The sequence below is a fragment of the Falco cherrug genome, chromosome 7 (assembly GCF_023634085.1).
Source record: "Falco cherrug isolate bFalChe1 chromosome 7, bFalChe1.pri, whole genome shotgun sequence".
In the NCBI taxonomy this organism is placed as follows: domain Eukaryota; kingdom Metazoa; phylum Chordata; class Aves; order Falconiformes; family Falconidae; genus Falco; species Falco cherrug.
In genome coordinates this window covers 60,926,529-60,948,349 of record NC_073703.1, presented here as the reverse complement: position 1 = coordinate 60,948,349, position 21,821 = coordinate 60,926,529, and the positions used below count along the sequence as shown (strand labels likewise).

At 35.3% G+C, this 21,821-nt stretch overlaps 1 protein-coding gene across 1 annotated transcript in view; it reads right to left on the bottom strand.

Moving 5' to 3' along the window:
* LOC102052852 (neuronal PAS domain-containing protein 3) overlaps positions 1-21,821 on the bottom strand; it is a 613,283-nt gene that overhangs the window by 286,407 nt on the left and 305,055 nt on the right. Inside the window, exon 3 of the mRNA XM_055717189.1 lies at positions 20,928-21,010. Within this exon, the coding sequence (XP_055573164.1) occupies positions 20,928-21,010 (83 nt within the window). The remainder of the gene's footprint in view (positions 1-20,927; positions 21,011-21,821) is intronic.

Here is a 21,821-nt window from a genome sequence, read left to right as displayed (position 1 = left end):
AACAGCATTACTGCGCAGGCAAGGGTCCCTTCTTTTACCATGTATAATAGTCTAATCTGCAATAATTCAATGGGAATCCCCAAAATTAACTCAATTTGAGTCTGTTATATGAGTAAATAAACACCTGTATGCTGAGCTTGAAAAGTTTGCATTTAATACTGTTATGAAAAATATGGTGTGCAGAATACAGCCCATTGGAATGGACAACTTTCTCATCCTGATGTCCCCAACAGGTTAACAAAAGTCACAAATAGTTTAAAGGCCAGAGTCCCAGGTGACATAAATCACCATAAGTCTCTTGCTCCATTTACAGTATCATGCCTATATCTCATTAACTATAAACATATGTAGCTAATTGACCCAAATGTTAACGACAGCATTGGTTTCATTCACCAGAAAAAAGCAGAAAATTATCTTTTCTGCTCAAGCCCAACATGGCAAAACTAGTAAGAATCTCTTTCCTGGGTTCTAATAAACCACCATGAGACCTCTGAGGAAAAGACAAAGGTACGGGAAGACGATACGTGAAATGGGAAGGCTGCCTGCATTCAGCAGGGCAAAGCTAAAGATGTACTTTCTCCCACTAGGAAATACAGGAAAAGGATATCTTCTGGGTAAAGGAATTAGGGCTGGCACCAGATGCACTGTGATGACAGCAGCCAGGTAGGTGTACAACAAGAATAAGAGTGAGAGTTTTTTGCAAAGGCCATGAGAACAGTTATTGAGAGAGAGAGAATAGCAGAAACATTCTCCCTCATTACCACATGTAGACCAGATTGCTGTCAGCACATGATTCTAGTTTCTTTCAGCTGAAAGCATATCACTAACACTACAAGTCTCACGCTTCTCACCCATATGATGTCCGTGGTACTGGTCTGGCAAACACTATGGAGCGAAAAAGCAGGTTTGTACTTCAGAATCTCAGTAGTTTTTCCTGCCAAACAAAGTAAGCCAATCTATGTTTGCAAAATCTTTAACTGCCAGCTGTGTTTCTGGGACTGTCCTTCGCCGTTGTGTCTGAATGAGCTCAAACTAGTTCACTGATGGTCTCATATTAGCTCAACCACATTTTTCAAATCTTTATTAGCTCTTAATGATTTTTTACAGATGTTAAAGAGGGAAACTGGACTGATCTCAACGGGATCTCAAAAAAGCGAGGCTTTTAAAAGGAAAAATGGAAAAAGCTCATGATCCAGAGAGAAAAGAACTATCATTATATTTGATCTTGGCTCACAGAAAAAAAAAAAAAAAAAAAAAGAAAAAAAAAAAAAGATGTCTAATTAGTCCCATGTAACCTACCTCCTGGCCTAAAAAATTAACGGGAAATTATTCCCTTCCCCTTCAGTCCCCCTCCCGCCGCCTACTGATTTTAATTATCCTCAGAGTACAACAGATTCTCACCAAGCTTGGTCATGACGACTAAACAGACCCTGCAGATTGTATCTTTCTACTGCAATTTTCCCCCTTGAACACATAATTGGTAATGAATGCAAGGCATCTACTTTTACAAAGTATTGTGCATCTGTTACTAAAAGCCCACTCAGGATTCCATCTCAGTCAGTAATACGGTATGGCTTGCTTTCTCATGTTGGTAACCAGACAACAGAAACATTAAGATTGCATTAATGGTTTACAGCTCCTAGAGCCAAGTCTTTTAGTTTAAGTTCCACAGGTTCAGGTTTCGAGCCTCAGGAATAGCCTGGCCAGTATTTGTTCTCATCAGCTTGCAAAAGTGACTGATACCCTGAATACACCACAAATGGATATCTGATAGAATATAACGTACTTATGTCAACAGAAACCACTCTAGATCTGACTGGAGTCAAGACACTGCCAACCTAAATAAAAAATAGTTCAACATTAAAAAAAAAATAGTTTTGAATGAAGAGGTTAATTATCTGTCCAAATCTAGATAATTTCACTGTAGCTGTATATTACAATGGGAGAGATGCATGTAATTCAGATTTACATTCATGATTCTGGGTCACGGAAGATCTAAGTTTCTAGAGAAGGCACATACAACCAATAACTGCACTGAAATTACTCTACAGGTGTTCCTATGTAGGATACCTTTAGCAACCACTGCTAAAATTGTACGCACAGTAACTTGGTGATTCTTCCCAAATATGAAGAACCTGGGTCTACGCATTTCACCAAGATAGTTTTGCCAGTCTTTTATCTGTCTTACTTTGTAAGTTTAATACTATGATTTATTGTGATTTACCTTTTCTTATCCACAGGAACTACTTTTTGTACTATTAGCATTGTAAAAGAGACTTAAAGTTTATAATCACTGTATCATAATATACAATTACAATATTTTAAGTCCTATGGGTAAATACCTTAGGGTTGTTAGAAAGACATCTCCTTTCCCTTAGGAAAACATACTGTTTTCTAAAAATCCTAACATATATTAAAAATATTTAAAAATGCTTTGTGAAGAATGGTTCTCTAAAGTATTAAGTTGTGTTTAATACTATTCCTTCTTCTACTGCAGCAATCATTTACACCATGGACAGTCTGAATTAAAATAATCCATCAATGCATCATAGTTTGGTTGCAGGCAGTGACACAAAGGACAATGCCATGGCAACAAACCAATGGAACTATAGAAGTTTCATAGTTTCAACAGAAAAAAGGAGTCTCAGCTAGGTGTCTTTCTTGGAGAGGAAGCTGTCAATATTTATATGAATTATTAATTTTAGAAATTATGTGCAGAATTTTTTTTTAATAAGACAAGCCAATTCTGATTAAAAGAAGATTTTGAAGGATGGAGGTATTTGGTCCCAGAACTTAACCGTGAAACTCCATTGAAAGAAAACAAGTATTAATGTAAAGGTTTATAAAAGATCTTGAACTGACAGTCTAGGCAATACAGACACAATTGTTCTCAATGAATATATTATATTCCTTCTCCCCTTGATAGTAGCAGTCATGATATTTTCAGTAGATGAACGATTTCCTGGGGAAATTCTACACTAAAAGACACTTCGGATTTCATTCTTTTCATAGTTATTTCCTACAAGAGAAGGCTATATTCCAGCAAAGGACTTTAAAGCAAATGATTACTGACTTCAGAATGTATTTCAGGCTTTTATAGGTTGGTGACCTAAGAAATATGTGACCAGCTAAAGTTCTTTGAGAAAGATGGTAACAAACTTAAACATTTAAACCATCTTTATTTATCTGTTATTCCAGTGCCCCAGGATGAAATATTCCAGGTTTCAAATCACAGAAGCCATGAAAAATTATTAAAGAAATAAGAAAAAAACCCCAGTCACCCCACAATAATCCCCCTGTCAAGGAATTTTTCGTCGCTGAAGATGTTTTCTAGATTTGCAAAGCTATCTGAAGAAAGCAATATAAGAATGGCATCAGAAAGTTGACCACATTAGTTACCGATATTGGTAACTAACCACATTAGTTACCGATATTGGTTCTTTACCAATAACAAAAAACCCAACATGTTATGACAACAGGCACATATTTTTCGAGTCTAAATCAATCTAGAAGTGTTTAGCTTGTGTAATTAGAAAATGTCCTATCTCAAATGGCTCAATGGTTTGCATAAGATAAGATCACCACATGACCAGAAGTGAAAATACAACATGAACAAAAAACGCAAAGTAAAAAAAAAAATTAAATTAAAAAAAAAAAAAAGAGTTGAACAGCAAATAACTCTCCTTGAAAGAAGAAATCAGGGTAATATATGCTTGCACAAAATAAAGCAAGGAAATTATCTTGAAATAAATGAATCTTAATGAATGATTTTGTTATATTGACAGGGAACTATTAATAAACTTGTTCTTAAAAGAGGTACTTCATTTGAAGGAGGAAATCTTTCTGCCTATAATGAAAGCTGTTACACTTTTCTGCAAAAGCCTTTGCCATACCAGAATATATTCAGTCATTTTCCCTGAGCAGTTCATGATATTCAGTCCTGGATACTATTTCTTTAATCATTCTTACCATAATCTTTTTGTTTCTGCTTAGTCGTACCTATTAAGAGAATCATTTAAGCACCTTTGAAGCTGAGCATATACTTAAGTGTAGGGTTGAACTGAAGCACAGAACACAATTCCAAACAAGTTTATCAGAACTGATTAGCCAGACAGATAATACATGCTCTCATATGAAAATATGTTTTCAGCTCTGGTTCATTAATAGCGATATAAATCAGGAGTATCCACTGCAGTCAGCGGATTAAACAGTTTCTAAAAAGAGTGAGAGAAGCCACAGGACTGAATTACTTGCATTTGTGAGGCCCACACAGTAGATGACATTTTCTGCTTCTTAACAAAGCATTAAAAGTTAGAGAAATAAAGTTCCACTTAGCTACTGTCATAAATTTCAGCAGGACAAGATCTTAGGACCTCCACCACCTTATAAATTTCTTACAAAACAAAACCTGTAAGTTTGGATTGAGGGGTTCCACTTTTTTCTCTTTTTTTTTTTTTTTTTGAGAACTTTTGCATTTTGAAAAAAAGAGTGTAACACTACCTGATTTTCAGCTAAACACTGAAATGCATTTTTGTACATTCAGTCAGCTCCATATCCTGAAAAGGTCTGATTCAAAATATGCTCTGAATTTCCTCCTTTCTACTCTCTTATGAAACTGAAAACCTGTTCTCATTTTCAGAGTAAAAATTCAGTTATATTCCTGTGAACAACTGAAATAAAATCTATTAAATTTTCATTGTGGCTTTTGTAATACTTGTGTGGTTTTTATTTCAAAGATAAATGCATCTGTGCTTGTTTCTCAGCTGACTTCAGTTCTGCTAGTCTGTTCTCTACAAGATTTTGGTCTTTGTATTGTATTGTAAAAACAGCAGCAATTTGTAGAAAATCTGTGTATTCAGTGTTTTCCACATGACACTAATTTACTGTGCTAGGTATTCTCATCTTTTATTTGGACTGAATTTTTAAAATGCCATTAGCTACATACTGTGGCTCGAGCTGCATAAAGTTCATGGAGGAATTTGATTTCAGATGATTAGCTAAAAATTTATTACATGACCCAAAGGTTTAGCTCTGCAGCAATATTTCAAAATACACAATATTTAGGGAAAAGGAGAGCAAAATCGGAACACTGCCACATGGCTTACTTATTATTCCTCTTCAGGATCTTTTGTAGATCAATTGTGCTGAAGAGGTCATGCAAATGGATGATAAACCTACATGGTCATAAAGGAATGCTTGTATCTTTATGTAGCCATCTGCAATGCCTACTGAATTTCACAGCCATATCTTTTTTTCCTGTGGACAGGATGGCCAAATAGAGACCTCTGTATTCCTGACAGTTCTTTTAATCTACAATTAATATGGTCTGCATTGTTGTTCACTACTGCTTTCCTGTTAATATTCCTATTTTGAACAGTGACAACCAAGAAGTTTCACATCTGAACCTTCAGCCTGACAGGACAGAATGAAACACCCAGGCATTCACGTCTGCCCTTCCTTGGGGTGCCTGTAGAATACATCAGTCAAAATGCATAAAACACAGAGTACCTGAATAATCACTAAATAAAATCACTTAAGATTTTAATGAAAAAAGTAATTTATCAATACATTGGCTGTAACATTAATCAGGAAAAAATGTTCCCCCTCCCCTTAAATTATTCCCATTAAATTCATGTTAGTTTGAGCTTTTTTGATGTGCTAACATGTGAGGAACACTCACAGAATCTGCTTCTAGACAATTAGGGTTAATTTCTATGCTTCTGCCATAGTCACGAAAGAGGGAAAATTTGCTTGAACAGGTAATTCACAACAAAAGCTTTATTTCATAATTGTGAAACGCCTTCTAAGTCTAAAGTTAGCCTTCTGCATGCCTCAGGTGCTTCTGCCAGAAAAGACACAATTTGCGTGTAGTAAGAAAAATCAGGAATTAATACAGTTTAATGAAACAGCATAATCAGCAAAATAACAACGCAGAGCAGTTTTTTAAAGGTTTCAATACCTTCCAACAAGAGATTTTCTGGGGAATTACCTCCATGGTTTTATTTTCCTTTTTTTTCTAATATGAAGTACTTATTCCTTATGTAATGCATAAAATGCAAAATAAGAAATAAGATTATGGTGACAGACACCTATGACATCTCTAAAATTGTATGTCACAAATCACAGCATGGCAATCATGTACCTAATATTCAAAGTACTACATATATTAATGACAAACTACATGAAATATAAAGGAACTCTTACTGTACAGAAAGAAAACTGAGCAGAGGACATTTTTGTTTCTGTTTTTAAAAAATTAAAAATGTCCTTTTTTATCTCAAGAAAGGTTTATAAAGACATAACTTACCCATGTCTTCGTGGGTTAAAATAATAAAAGATGGGCATTGTGCCATCTCTTCCTTTTATACTCCTGATTTTTTATTGTGAAACATTTCTATTTTAATACAAAACCAAAACCTCCCTTATGCCAATCAATATAAGTATTGGTTAAAAGGAAACCCACACCTCATAAAATCACACCTTTAAGAGAAGCATTACTGTTGTTTTCATTCACAACACTTTAAAATAAAAGCATATAATAGATAAAATACAATGAAATACCCAAGGCAGAAGCGTGTTAAGCCATATTAGTTCCAAATGACTAAAATTTTTAAAGTACTAACTAAATGAATTAGTAATTATTGGCTGCTTATTTTAAAGGATTGTCATTTTTTATTTAAAGAGCTTTGAAGTACATGCTGTGCTGTCAGTAATCCTTCCAGTACACTCTCTCTTAGAACAGAGGAGGCTTCTACAGCCCTCCAAATTATAAGATCAGCACCCGAAAATCTCTATATACTATATGTATTCTATATGAGAAAGAGTTGACCAGAAATTTTCAAAATAGAAACTTACAAGCTGTGGGGGAGAGCTGATAAAAGTAGCATGTGTTCACATTCACAGTCCACTCCTTTCCCCCTCTGTGAAGAAATACCTATCTACTCTATTCAAGGGTGTATACAGCTCTGGCATTTTGACCACTTAATGCTTACAGTGAATTTAGTTTAAGGATCTAAGTCAACCAGAAGCAAATGCTCCACTTCAGCTACCTCTGAATGAGATTACAGGCAAGATGGTTTAACTTTGCTTTCCAAGTTCTTTTATACCTTTGGCCTGTAAAGGAGGTCAATGCATGGCATTTTTCAGTCCTAGAATGTCCTCGATGCTTCTTGGTGCCAATAATTCATTCTTAAATGAATACTTCCGTTTCAAACTTCCTGAAAGACAACCCTCCCCTTGGCTTATATAAGAGGAAAGTAGTATCGGATAAAGAACTTTGCTAAAGGAGAAAATATTGGGGGAGAGGGGAGGCAGAAGCCCTCATCTCTGGCGTGGGATTTTCTCACTCTCTGAGATTGCTTGGTGTGGCACAAATGGATTTGGCCCTCAGAGGGTTTTGAGACTGGGATAGTATAAGAAGAGAACTTTTTATTAAAGAGAAGTTATTTCAGGGTTTCTGGAGATCAAGGCTGACTTGGGAACCCACACCGATTCTCCCAGGAAAATGAGCGAGTAAATATTAACAAAGTTTCTTCTCAACGTGAGAAAAAGAACACTTGTAAGTTCCAGTCCTTTCAGAAGGATTTTTTTTTTCTTTTGGCATTTAAAAAATACTGTAATTTCCTCAGTGTGCTGCTGCTTTTTATATGCCTGCATAAGCAGAAAAAACCTGACGTATCACAATCTTGCCACGAATGGGAAGAGCCCTCGTACAATCTCACAGGACATCTTTTGACCTAAGTTGGCCTTTCAAACATAACAGCACTGCTTCAGAAGACTTGGCTTATCCATTCAGTGACTGTGCTGGCTGGGATCTCTAACTCATTGGGAATACAGAATCTGCTCCAGGTTGGGAGCCAACTGCTGGTGTAACACTGACAGATGCAGGACCCATATGCCCAAGTCTGGGTAGGATGCCTGCATCACTGGCATCTGGATGTCAGCTTTCCTTTTCTGGCTCTATTGCTGGCTTTGCTGATAAACCCGATTGTCTCACTGCTGTGGGTCAGCCTGCTGCTGCCCAGTAGTCATGTTTCTTGGATTAGTGAGTGGTTCCTCTCTATTAAGGAGTACTATCTGAGCATAGTATGCATCCCTTAATGCTTTCAGATGCCACTACACATCTAATTTCAGTATTTCTACTGTTCCTGGTGATTTAGGCAAAGATGCTGAAACTTTGCAGGTGCAGCAAATCTGTAAAATTTATAAATGTTCACTCCCTGTCTCGTGCCTGGGGAGCTCTGCTGATAGCATCCATTGTTTTTTAAGCCTAAATATTTTTTTACTGCCAGGAACTGCAAATGTAAGATTTGGATTACACCACAAAGATTTTTTTTTTTTTTTTATAAAAAGGAAAACACACCACATTAAAATATTCTATATAATAATAATAAAAAACCCACAACCAACCCCCCAAAAAAACTCTTTGTAAAAAATTGCCAACATATCATTGACACCTACTTAGAAATTTGCATGTATCAGCCTCAATGGGCACATTCTTGACACTAAAGTAAATAAAATACACTGTAACTAAAATGTTGTGCTTTGGTGTTGCAACTGTTCTTCCTTAGTTGTTCTGAAAAAGTATTTTTTCCCCTTTGACTTGGGAATGCAACAATACCTTAATACTTGGGAGCAAAGCTTGACAAACCAAATAAATTAAGATATGTTAACCATTTCCTCAGGTAAGAAATCAGAATGGCCATTTTCCATTTACATTTGGGGTCTCTCCCAAAATCACAGCCTCTCCATGAGGGAGGTCACTGAATGTTCTTCTAGAGCAAGGCTTAAGGGTATACATGCTCCTAAATTCAGCAATAGCAGCTACAGTCACTTCCTGCCAAGTCTCTTACATGTAGATAATTCATACCCTCATCAGGAATAATCTATCTGGGAGTTGGGAAAACTTTTGTAGAATGAATGCCAAATGCTGCTAATTAGCCATTGGCAAATACTGGAAGCATGGGGGGCAGTACAAACTCAGTAGCCTAAATGTGCAAGGACTAGGCATGAAGCAACCGCCTTCCTCTCCCACAGCATGTGCCCAATCTAATGTAGACTACTGCATCCTAAAATGTGAAGGGGGGGGGGGGGGGCCTTGCTAGGCACAAATAAGAATCCCTATAAGATCCTCAATGCCAACGCCAGTGAACAAGAACAGGCCCTTCCACAGGAAGGGGTAGTATCTTCTGTTGGCCAACTGAAGTAGTTTGATCTTTCACAGGCATAGCTTTAGGAGCCTACAACTAGGTGTTCAACAGAAAATATCTATTTTTGTGTGCCAACTGCAACACATAAAAATGGCTACTTGCAAGAAATTAGACACATAAAAACATGAAAACATGACTTTCATTCCCAGGACAATAAACTTGGGTTTACAATAAACAAAATCAAGTATTTTTTAACTTTTTTGATAGACCAAAACAACCATTGTATCCTTGAAAATCTGAATTGTTTCCTGCCCTCTAATATACATAACTATTATTTATATTTAGAATAATACTAGCCATTTTTCTTCAAAGGGTGGATCATATTCTGTCTTTGATTTTGCTTGAGTACATAATTTATAAAGGATGAAAAACCCTGCCTTAAACATTACTATTTCAGACATGTAAATGTAAAAATAAAAATTTAAAAATAAAAAAAGAAAAGAAAGACAAAGATGACAAAAAGAGAAACACCAAGCTTAGCAGGACAGTCTTTCAATAAGATTATTTAATGTCCCAAACTGTTTGTTCTCAGATTAACACAGAGGTCTTCTTATTTCCAGAATTGTCTACTGACCATATACTTTATACAAATAAACCTCAAAATTCTAAACCACAATAGAAATACATTTTTTGTGTAAAAGTTTGGTTGTTTTGAATACTGAAACACTGTTTCCAGGCTTTCAATTTAACTATCACCTATAAGTGACCTTCTCTGAGACTCTACAGAGGATATCAGAGTTTCTACAGGTCTGTTACACACTAGGCCTCCACTCAGACTCTGGCTTTGTTTTGTTTATTTTCAATAAAAGTGTTTTTCATACTGTGGACTATGAAGCATTAACTGATAGCCTGAAGGAAGCTGACCAGTCCTATACTGTTAGCACCTCCGTTCTTCCCACTCCCTAAACTACATCAATAAGGGAAGAGAGGGAAAATAAATGAATTAAAAAAATACTTTCACCTAGTATTTTTTTGAAAGTAAACAACAAAGTGGTTTTATCAATGGACTAGGAGACAGCTGCTATAGCAAAGACAGTATCCTCCATAATGGTGACTGTTCTCAGTTGTAGCCCCTCTGGAAATGTGAAGAGGACTTCTGAAGTCTAGACACAAGACACACATCAATCACAGAATTTTTTTCTCCTTAAAGTGTGCATTAAAGGCAGATAATCCACCACCTCTGTGCTGTAAAAAACATGAAGTGATAAAGATTAAAATCTTTAAGTTGAGCAGAAGATACAACTGCAGCGTATCTTCTAATACTAAGTGCAAAGCAAGCCAGTGATACACACTTCAAATCACTATCTATATGTAGGAAAGAATTCATTAAATCAAACCTGAATTCAATCAGACACTAATGAAGAGGTACAGTCTTACAGTAATGTAAAACAGTACATCTAAATAGTATTCTCCTTAAAACAAAAAAATTGAAAGAAGAAAACAATTCATGGGCTAAGTGCTGTGCATAATTAATGACAGAAGTCAGCATTGATTTGCATCTGATGTGACCTTATTAAATGTCCCCAAAAGAAAATATGATACAATGTAATTACACACAATTACCTCACTTCTGGAAATGTTATCATATGTTTCCATAGTCCCCTTTTTATTTTCTGTACAGGTGGAAATTCTAATACAGTGACATTTTAGCAGCAACTAATTGAAACAACCACTTTTAATCAACTTTTGAGATAATATACTTCAGAACAGAGAGTATTTTCTATAAGCCTGACTTGTTTATTTCAACAATATTAGTATTCCTTTAAATGTTATGTGCTTTAAAGTCTGTGTAAATGTGTTTGCACGTTCCAAGTAAAATCCAGGGGATACAGAACTGCATCTGGGGCTCCAGCTTCTATAGCAGTGGGGAAGGCTGTACACACAGCTTCCGTGTTAATGTTTTATTTTTATATTTATTTAGACCTCACAGTTAAAAAAAAAAGTATGAAAAAGTGACTAGGAGATAGCTGATATGATGAAATAGCTTAGGATTAAAAGCAGCCTTAAACAATACCATTCACATGAATCCCAACTGTCCATGCTCCACTTGTGTTCTCTGTATGCAGACTCCAACATTTCCCTTTGCCAGCACCCGAGGAAAAAGAGGGCACATAGTGCTGCCCTTCACTTCTCTTGCAGAGGAGTGCAAAGGATATTTAAAGCCTATTTCTAGTGCTTTTTGTTTTCATAAGAACTGAAATGAGGAATACAGTAATCTTTGAAACTGTTATCAATGTTTTCAAGAGACTGAAGAAAAACATCCATTAACTTGCAGAGCATGCCCATGAAATATACTTTTCCCCATTTTTATTTATTTATATAAAATCAACACCATTTTCCTTTCTTGATGAATGCTGTGATTACAAAAAACCAACAACCCCACAAGGTATTCTGAAACCAGGACACTTATTGTCCTCACCTATATCTTTACAAACACCATAGAAGGTATAATTCTTTCTGGTGAACCCACACATTAGTTTATGCTGTCTATACTTTTGAAGCCACCTTACTTCAGAGCAAAATAGGGCTAAATCCCAAATCATAGTTGAATGTAGACTCCACTAAATAGTGTTTTGTTGATGTATCTGAAGAAAAATTCCTCCTTCAGCATCTACAGGCTGCAGCAAGTCCTCCATTTCTTTTAATGACCTATTCCCTCTGTCTGATTCAATACAGCCCACTGGCTATGGAAATCACAACACTCAGCAGGTGACAACAAAATGGTCAACAAACAGTGCTGAGGTATGTCATTTTCTTCAAATACTTTCCCAGGAATTAAATGACACACTACGGTATGCTGTGTCCTGCTCAGATCAAATATTTCTTTATTAAATGAAACTGCATGCTTTTATATATAGCTGCCATATAAAGTGCGGGTTTAAGTGTATTGCTTCAAGCTCCGATTGCAAAACAATTTGCTATTTCCCATCCCTCCCCCATTCTCCTTTTAGCATATAACCCCTTGGGCAGCAACCGCTAGGATGCTATACCTTTGCCATAACTCCTGATTGAAAGCTCTGCCCTTATGGAGTCAATCTGATGCACTTACTGTGACTGGGACAAATTGGAGTATGCAAATTAGCACCTTTCGAGTTTCCTGAACCCAGGAAACCCTCTTGCTATGTGTTCCAGCTAATGGACCTGAGATATCCCTTGTAACTGCGCTGTCTGTGCAACTCCTTTAACCTTTTCAGATTCTGATCTAGCCTTTGTTCCTAGTCCTTTTTAGAAATGTGCAATGTATCAGGCTAGCTTCTGTTATAATTTAAACCGGTGTAAAACCAGAGCCATATCATAGCATTCAGTGGCATTTACACGTTTAAAGTGCAAAAGAGCATCCACCAGTGAACAGAGGCCCACAAGATTAAACTCTGTGACAGAGGTCTTTCTCCCTCCATTCAGCTTCAAATACTTATAATTACTCTGAATCACTTACACTCATATAAAATGCACAATTAGATTTCTAAAGTTCTAAATAACATAAGGTATAAGAGTTTACCCTTTTACTACAACAGGATGATCTTCTAAGACTATCAGTCTACAAAGTACTTGAGGAAAGACTGGTGATCAGACCAGATTCTTACGTAGTTTATATATTTAGCTACAGAAAGTTGAAATAGCATCTATCCTTAAATCGTAAAGAGGAAACTGCTACTGGATATGCCTTATCCCTGGAAAGGTGCACCACAAAGCAAAATACTCAACTTTTCTTACCAGAGTTCTATGACTCTTTTCACAACATATCAGTGTTTACACTGTTTTCTCACCTTTAAACTGTGTTTGTGTGAGGTATTTGAGCAGTTAATAACTAGACATTTCATGACACCCCAAATTACTCTTTCCAAGTAGACTGTGTGTCTATCTTTTTCTCAATGTAATGCTTAGTAACTTAACACTATTCTGCCTTGTTCAGTTTTTATTTTTTTTAAGACTTTGTTTCTAATTTAAGGCTCTTAGAATAATCCAGATTATTTTCTTTGGTCCTGTCCACTTAGAAATTGTATTAGTTTTAGAAGGTTGTACTCCCCTCTGTGTATATACTACCATTTCTTACATCATAAATCCATCACGTTTGTTGAGTTTATACCAAGGCATTACAGCATCCCATTTATTACTGTTATCTCACTCTTCTGAATGACTAATTTGAACTTTATACAGTTGTCAGCTTTTCTAGATAAAACATGGTTGCATACGGAATGATTTTGATTTCAGATTGAGATGTAGATTAAGTGTCTAATTCTCTTCCTGTGTTCAGTTTCTGTATTGTACTTGGTTGAAAGCAACCAGTGCCCCTTTTGGTTTTGTACCTGTACATTCTGGATGTCACTTAATTTCAGGAACAAAATTGATAAAAAATAAACTGTACATGATAATAAGGAGGTTCAGATTAAAAAATTAAGTATACAAAGCAGACTACATGTGTGCCTTATAGAAATCATTCCATCTTAGAAGTTTACATGATCTCCAGATCCTCAGTTCTGCCTTGCTATGTATTCATTCTGTCGTGTTGCATTACACACAGCTCTTCACTGTGAAGAGAAAGCTTAGAATCACTTTGCTGTGTGGTTTCATCTATAACAATTACTTCGTCTTAATTCATCTCTTAATTCCCACATTATTTTTGGTGACTGATGCATAATTTAACCTCTATTTCATCCCCAAAATCTTTACTTTCCAACAGCACAGATCTATGCTGTCCAACATATCCTAAGTTTTGTCAGCTTTTTCACATTTTCCTCTTTTTGTCTGCCTCTGAAACACGCTAACAAAGGTCAGTTGGTCATCTACCCCTTTAACCCAAAGCAGGCTGAAAAAAGCTGAATGGTCATCTTGTCCTCAGAAAGTGTACCACTGACATCATCATTAGCAACTGCCCTTCGCAAATCTCCAAGCCAGTAGAAGTCTTTTCTGCTAACACCTTTTACAGCCTGGAAAAATCCTCCCTCAGCACTACCATCTGCTGCTCCCTCACCTTTAGTCTCGTGTCACTATTTCTGTGTTGACTAGTGTTATACAGAGATAACCTCATTATGTAATACTCAGAGCAACTGAAAATAGCAAATGAGAAGATAAATCTTCTCCCTAATATCTTATAGCACTCCAACACTTTCCTGTCTATTTTCCCACTTTTTTTCATTTTCTTGTCAGATGGGGCTCCCTGTAATAATTCAAATATTGGAAGAAAGATTTCTGCTCAGCTATAGCCTAGCCAGCCACAGAACTGCCTCTAAACTTATTGTGAGCTTGTACTTGTTTTTCTACTGCTTCTATCCTATTAAAACACTCCAAGGTTTTACGATACTCAAACATTGTGAGGAAGACAAATTTTAGAACTATGTATTTTCTAGTTCAATTATGATTATCCATACTGCTTTGCCGATTTTAATTCCTGCGAGTGTGCTTACAAAGCTAAGTATTAGTACTTGTTTTCACTACAGGAGAAACTTCTGTTAATAGCATAACTCTGTACCTTCATCCACAACCATCCATTACTGCAAAAACTAAATAACTTGCTCTGTTCACTGACCTCTACTTTACCTTAACAAAAAAGATTCATAGGTTTTGCACAATCTAAACTGGTTGCATGCTGAACATGCATATTTACAATGTATACAAAACTTTACTTGCATGGTCTCCAGCAAGATGCTTTTAGAAAAAATGAACAGTGTCATTGTCTTGTTACATTCTAATCTAATTATTATAGGTACATAGCGATGTCTTCCAAACATGACTAAACACTGTAGTGAAATTGTATAGTGAATTCTTTCCACTTTTTGTCTATACCAAGCCTGATAGAATACCATTGTCCTATGAAGAGTATTAAACAATGCTGCAAAAATAACAGAAATTAAAGACAAGACCCATTTGGACAACAGCGTAAAAACTCTGATGTGAAAGTTTCCTTCTGGGTATTTGCTTCTACACCTTCTGTATTTGATAATATTCATTTATAAACCGGATGATAAAACAGCATTAACTTGAGGAGAACGTGGAAACATTTTCCCAATAAGTACCAATTTTTCTGGTTGAATATGGGAAAAAGCCTTTTCCTTTGTTTTGTAACTATGGAGATATTAACAATATTTGTTAGCATTCAGTTGATCTTTCATGTGCCCATGAGTACTTCTGAGAGTATCACATGTATGATTCAATCTGTTATTTGAAGCTATTAGACAGCTCAGTAGGATGGGGTCAACATCTAGAACACAATTATAGACAGAGCTTTCTTGTAGTTTAGCAGTGCAGGTTGATGAGGTAGTAGCTGCCTGCAAACAGAAGACTAACTGTTAGTGTTCACTTGGAGTGAAAAGACTTATTAATTCTAATTTTTCCCAAGGAAATTTAAGATCATCTGACACGCTCCAGAAAATTACCCAGTGACCCAGATATAGTCTAAGCTACTCTATCTGGTAGTGGCATCACCTGGAGTGATTCACTAGAAACCAAGGTGTTGCCTTTATCCCACACATTTACTTCACAATTAATAAGGGACCAACTCTGAAGAACAGTAGTAGACTATATTGACATACAGCATATATTTGTACAGTTTCATGTTAGTCTTACCACAGCGCAGGATACGTTCATAAAAGAAAATAATTCTAAAATAGGAATATAATACTATTAGAATGAGGCACATCTTTCAATTGGTTCACAATGTTAGCAATTCATCAGGCTTCTTATGTCCATAGGGTGTGGGTAGTCTGTTGACCTTAAATACAGAAAAGCTGAAATAACATCAATAGGTCTAATAACCTGTGGCTTCTCTGTAGGATGGAGGTAAAAACAATTAAATCTCCATGAAGTTCCATTGACAAGCTGGGCTTCCAGTGGTGTAAAAAGGATGTGAATAACATTTACAAAATATCAAATTGCCTTTGATTCATGGAAAGCTTGGGACCACTGCATGGAGTAAAGCCAAACTGCAGCATCTGAGCCATATGTAACTTGCAAGTAGTTCAAATTCTGCTCCCGTTATATGACTACATTACATGATATAGCCTGTGTTGATAGAGAGGCTGCTAGGAAGTAAAACAAGGGCTTAGAGACCTTGTGTGTACTACAGATGACTTTGCTAGGTCATGTTGGACACAACTGCACATGTACTACAGGTATCCTCTCTCTGAATTGCAAAACACTCTATCCAAGCTTAGTGGTTTGTATCTTGTGGCTCTTGGCTCCGTGATGATGAAGAATATGGCTTATAGAGTCAGAACGTTTGTGTTGAGGCTGTCTTTCCTTTGATCTTAGTAGGGACTTGATTTTTCTTCCCTCATTGAATCTGATACTGCAATTCCAAAGACCTTTGTTCATCACAAAATACGTTCTTAATGGAAGAAAAACATAGAATATAAAGCAAAAGGGAAATGCAAGTCTCATAAATTTTTCAAGATAATGTTCAGGAAGGCTTAGGAAAAGCTTCTAGGAAGGTAGGTGGGCTCCCTTATGGGAAAGATTGAGAATTCAGTGATTTTCATCCATTTGTAAATTACAGGTGTACAAAGTATTTCACTACAGGACTGGATTGTTCATGAGATTGGTAGTTGGGTGTTTGAAAGCTTTTTTCCCTGTTTAGTTCAGTAGTTCAATTCTATCAATTCTATCAAAAGTACCTAATGAGGAATAACTTTAGGGGCATAGCAGAAATCAAATGGGATCTTTTTTTGTCTATTTTGATTTTGGGTTTGGTTTTGTTTGGTTTGTTTTTGAAACTCATGGTAGAAATCTGTCACAACAGTTATTCATCACCATTTGGTGCTCACCGTTGACAAAATCCACTAAAACAAAACAAAAAAACAAAAAACAACCAAACAAAAAACCACAACCAAAGGAAAGAAAAAAAATTACATCTTTGTTGCACTGACACTTCATTATCTCTCCGATTTAAGGATTTCTTCACACAAAATTAGGTAGAGGTAGGACAGTATAGACAATCTAAGACTAGTGTCTAAGTTCTTGTGTACGGTAATATAATGCTATATGAAAGTGTTAGAGTTTCTTAAAAGTAGAATATGCACTGCTGAAGCGAAAGAGTGCACTTATGAAAGTTATCACTCTCATATGCAGAAATACAAAATATGTACCGGTCACTACAGTTCAGATATAGTTCTATTATTATTTATAATATATATACCATTTTTCTACCTTATTCTGACTTTAAAACTATTCCATTGTGTTTAATCCCAAATATTTTTATTCTGTAAGAGGCCACTGGTATTTTTCAAGGAAGAAATACATATTTTTTTAAATATTAAATTTTATTTGAAAATACTGTACATTTTACTTTTAATTGTTTTACAGTTCAAATTGTAAGGTGTGTTCTTTTTTGTTCAAGAATTTTAAAAGCAACTAATTTAAATATGCAAAATTATCTTGAGTTGTTCATACGTGAACTTAAAAGCCATGCAACACAGGAAAATTAAGTAATTATGCCTCCAAGTTATTTACTGCAATTAAGCTCATTTATCATATGCAAATTAGTGCAAACTGGTCTCATTAGTTACTAAATTACTCAATATGAGCTGAACAATGTAGCACTCCAGTTTGTAATGAAAAATCCCTGTAGAGGCAAGCAGTATCAATTAAGCTAATTTGCATATGCAAATATATTCACTAACTTTCCCTTTTCTCTATATTTAGTTCTACATTTCCTGATCATTCCTGATTATATGAAGAATATGGGGTTACTGACCCTTTTCCACACCTTCTCAACAGCAATGAAGTTAGAGAAAAAATCCAGGAGCACTGAAAAAATTATAATCTTGCTAATTTTTACAACCAGTTTCCGCCAAATTTTTTAATAGCAGGTACCAGAATTAGTATTTTTTTACTGGGTTTACTTAAGAAACCAATATAAAATATGTAAACAGAAACGTAAAATTGAAGATGTGTTTACTGAAGTCTATTTCCTTTGTAACACCACTATTAAGAAGAAGAATATGAAAGGTAACAAAGCACGCAATTTGGCAAATCAGAAACTTGTCAAAATTAATTAACATATTTCCATTATATATTTTTCTCATCTATTACAAATATTTCCACTTTTCATCATTCAGGTGGAATGATTTAAAAGACATCATTTAAAAGACTTTTTGCCCTGATGCGAATATTCTCATAGAATAGTGTTTGGGCATTCGTCTTTTGTGGTGTCTTTTTTCCCCAAGAACATAATGGACAGTGGTTTTGGCTTCAAAAATACTGTGGGAATCTCTACAGCATGATATGAAGCAACCAGCTGTGGCTTGGAAATTTTTTGTCATGATTGATACCACTTGCTTGTAGAATCAAAATGTAAAATACGGCAAGATGCACCTCTATTTCTGTTTTTACAACATCACTATAAATAAACTATATACACTTTTTTTAAACATACTGTATTATGCTCCTCATGTGTCTGTCAATAGATTTTGAAGTATCAAAATATTAGAAGGATTAGAGAGGCTCCTTAACTTCTGAGTTTACACTTAACCCAGTCTTCAAAGTATTAATAGCAAAAGGGATTAAACAAACTAAATATTCATTCAACTTCCTCCAATAGCAAACTCTGAAATGAAACACAGGTATTTCCCAGGTATAATCAAGGTTGTTTACTTCACTTGCAAACAATACTTATCACAATACTGCTTTGAAAATCACTTCTAGGAGCAGTAGACTAAATGAGAACTCGTTAGAACTGTATTCCACCACAGAATCTGTCTGACTTTGTTTTAAAAAACATTTGGTCTTCTGGAGATTACCTTTCTACCTACAAGACCACAAGGTAGTACTTTGAAGTTTGTTCAGATCTGTTAAAAGTGATGCATTTGAAGGTGTGATCTAGACTTCCCTGGCAAATGTTGATTACTCTGCTAAAATAACAGTTTTTAATATACCATGACAATCTCGCCACCATTATTAACTCATTTTGTCCTTTATCCATCATCAATAGTCCATTATATTTTAAATGTCAGAGTGGAACTTTCCGTCATCAATTGAGAGATTTATGAGAGTAGTTTGGTAAAAGCAACACCCTCTCTGTAAAGGCCACACCTCAACAGATACCTAATACAACGCTGATGGTAATTTTGACTGAAAATCCTCAGTTACAGGTACAAGTGTGATACATTTTTTTACTCGTACTATGATAGTTATATCCTGAAAATACCTTAACATATGTAAGTATAAAAAAAAAAGAAGGGGGGGGAGGGGGATCATGATGTACCTAAAATAAGTAGTACAATCACTAAAATCACTAATTGTTTCAATATGCAATATGTGAAAAACTCAAACATCAAGTAGTGTTTAACGTGACCATCCTAGGTTTTTTCATTTTCATTCCAAGGGTCATACCTAATATTTAAGGAGTGTATGTAGATCAGTCTCAGTGAGGTTGTATCTAGATATTTCTTAAAATTCATATTGTAAAAAACATACCTTTAGGATATATAGTACATGCTTATACTCAAAACAACACACTGAAAAATTACTTAAACTGAAATACCACAAAACTGCTATTTCATAATTTTTTCTACAGTTATGAGACTACAGAAGTGTTTCCATCTAATATGAACAGTACTTAGATGCTGTTGCAGATACCTTTGAAACAGTAACTATAATACAAGTATTCGCTAACCGAATCAAAACCTTGACCTAGACCTTTGCCAAGAGTATACAACTAAGTAAATCACTTCATTCATGATTTTTGTTCCAAAGAGAAATTCATTCTACTAGATAATGTCATGTTTTCCTAAAATTATCTTTGTTGCTATTCTGCATTGAGTTACTTTATAAAGATGTGAAAAATCTGACATTATCCATAGTGCTTTTGAATGCCACAGCTGAGTTAGTACAGAGAGATAGCTCTCAATCATTTCAAATTAAGTGGAATATTTCTCATGATAATATACTAATTTACCTCTTTTGTACCTCTCAAAAGATAATACACCAAGCAATATATTTGCATGGAGAAGCTGTATACATTGCTAAATAAGAGCAGTGATTCAGTGCTGCACTTAGAAAAGACTATGTGGTTTTTATTTCGGTAGTGCTGGGGTTTTGCCATGCTGACAAAACATCACTTTTTTGTTCTTAACTACTTCTGTTCCATGTCTGATTATTGCAACCTAAGAAAGGTTGTAGTAACCCTGAAAAAACAAAGTATGCATAAGAATGTTTCCACCAAGTCTTTTTTTCCCCAGTTTAATCTTCCTGGAATATAACAAGTTGTACAGTGTGACCAAATTCTTAGACAACATTAGATTAGTTTTTATCTCATAGCTAGGGAGACCTAAAAGGCATGCTGCTGTTCCTTTTTTTTCTTTTTGCAGATTGTTGCAAATTTATGATATATAATTGTGCCAACTGGGATATAAGGGAGGAAAGCAATGCTCATAAACCAAAACGGGGAGAAAAAAACTCCTAAATCTTTATGTGACACATAAGGCAAATCAAATCACCAACACAAAATACTGTTTTGTGCACACATACATATAAAGGCATTCTGTGAGCAAACACCTACTGCATAGTTTTAAACAACAAAATATTGTGATTCAGCTAAATAATACTTGTCCTCCCTTTCATTAGTATTCTTTCAATTACGGTCTTTCTAAAAAGAAGGAAATATGAGCTTTAAAACAAAAATATCTCATCAATATAAGTGCTGATAATAACACTATTCAAATTATTGGCAGAAATATAACTAGCTAGTTATTTCAATTTTTCTTGGAAAAGCCATTTTTTTACCTGTAAAATATGACTTCCCAAATGTGATTCAAATACTTCAATGGCAAGGGCACTGGGACTTCTCCTGCGCTGGGCACCTATAACTGAATAAAAAACAGTTATGTTGCAAGGTCTGCACATTCAATTATAATGCACCCCGATCACATCATTTGACATTAACTATTTAAATATGCTTCATATTTTATACACCAGTGTTGATTTCAAATTTGCCTTGCGTATATTAAATAAAATTGGTACGTAAATTTCAGTGACTCAAATTTGAAGGATAAAATCATTGTTTTTTGTTATTTAAAAATCTATTTAAATTTCCGTGAACTTTGGAAATGAATCATTTATTCAAATATATCCCAAGTATAGGAGGTTTTTTTGTACGTGGGGATGAAAGCATGCAGAATTTAGTGAAAAATACTATTGAAAAAGCAGAAACACATAACGTAAATGTTTTGAAAAGTGGGGATAAGAACTAAATATTACTGAGGAATCAGGAAGATATGAGAGATTTATCTGAACATGTTATTTATCTTATTCGAAACTGAAATAAAATAAGCATTAAAAAGTCGACTTTTTAAATACATCTGAGATATCAATGTTATCGCTAAGCGTAGGGGAGTATTGTAGTATTCCAGTTATCCATGTTAGTTGCTGGAATAGGTACTTGAAACTTCAGTTTCTCTATTTAAATTATATAGTTTAAAAGTACAAAGTGAGTAATAGGCAGTTATGTTTCAAAGGCAGCAGTGACTACAAGAAAGGCTGAGGAATCATAAAAGTAATATGTTGTTAAACTGTTTCTGTCAGGGGCACAAAGCCAGCAATCCAGCCTGAATATAACTGAACACAGGCACCTACTGTAAGTTGAGGTTTCTTCTTAGGACTAGGCTGGCTTTGCCACAT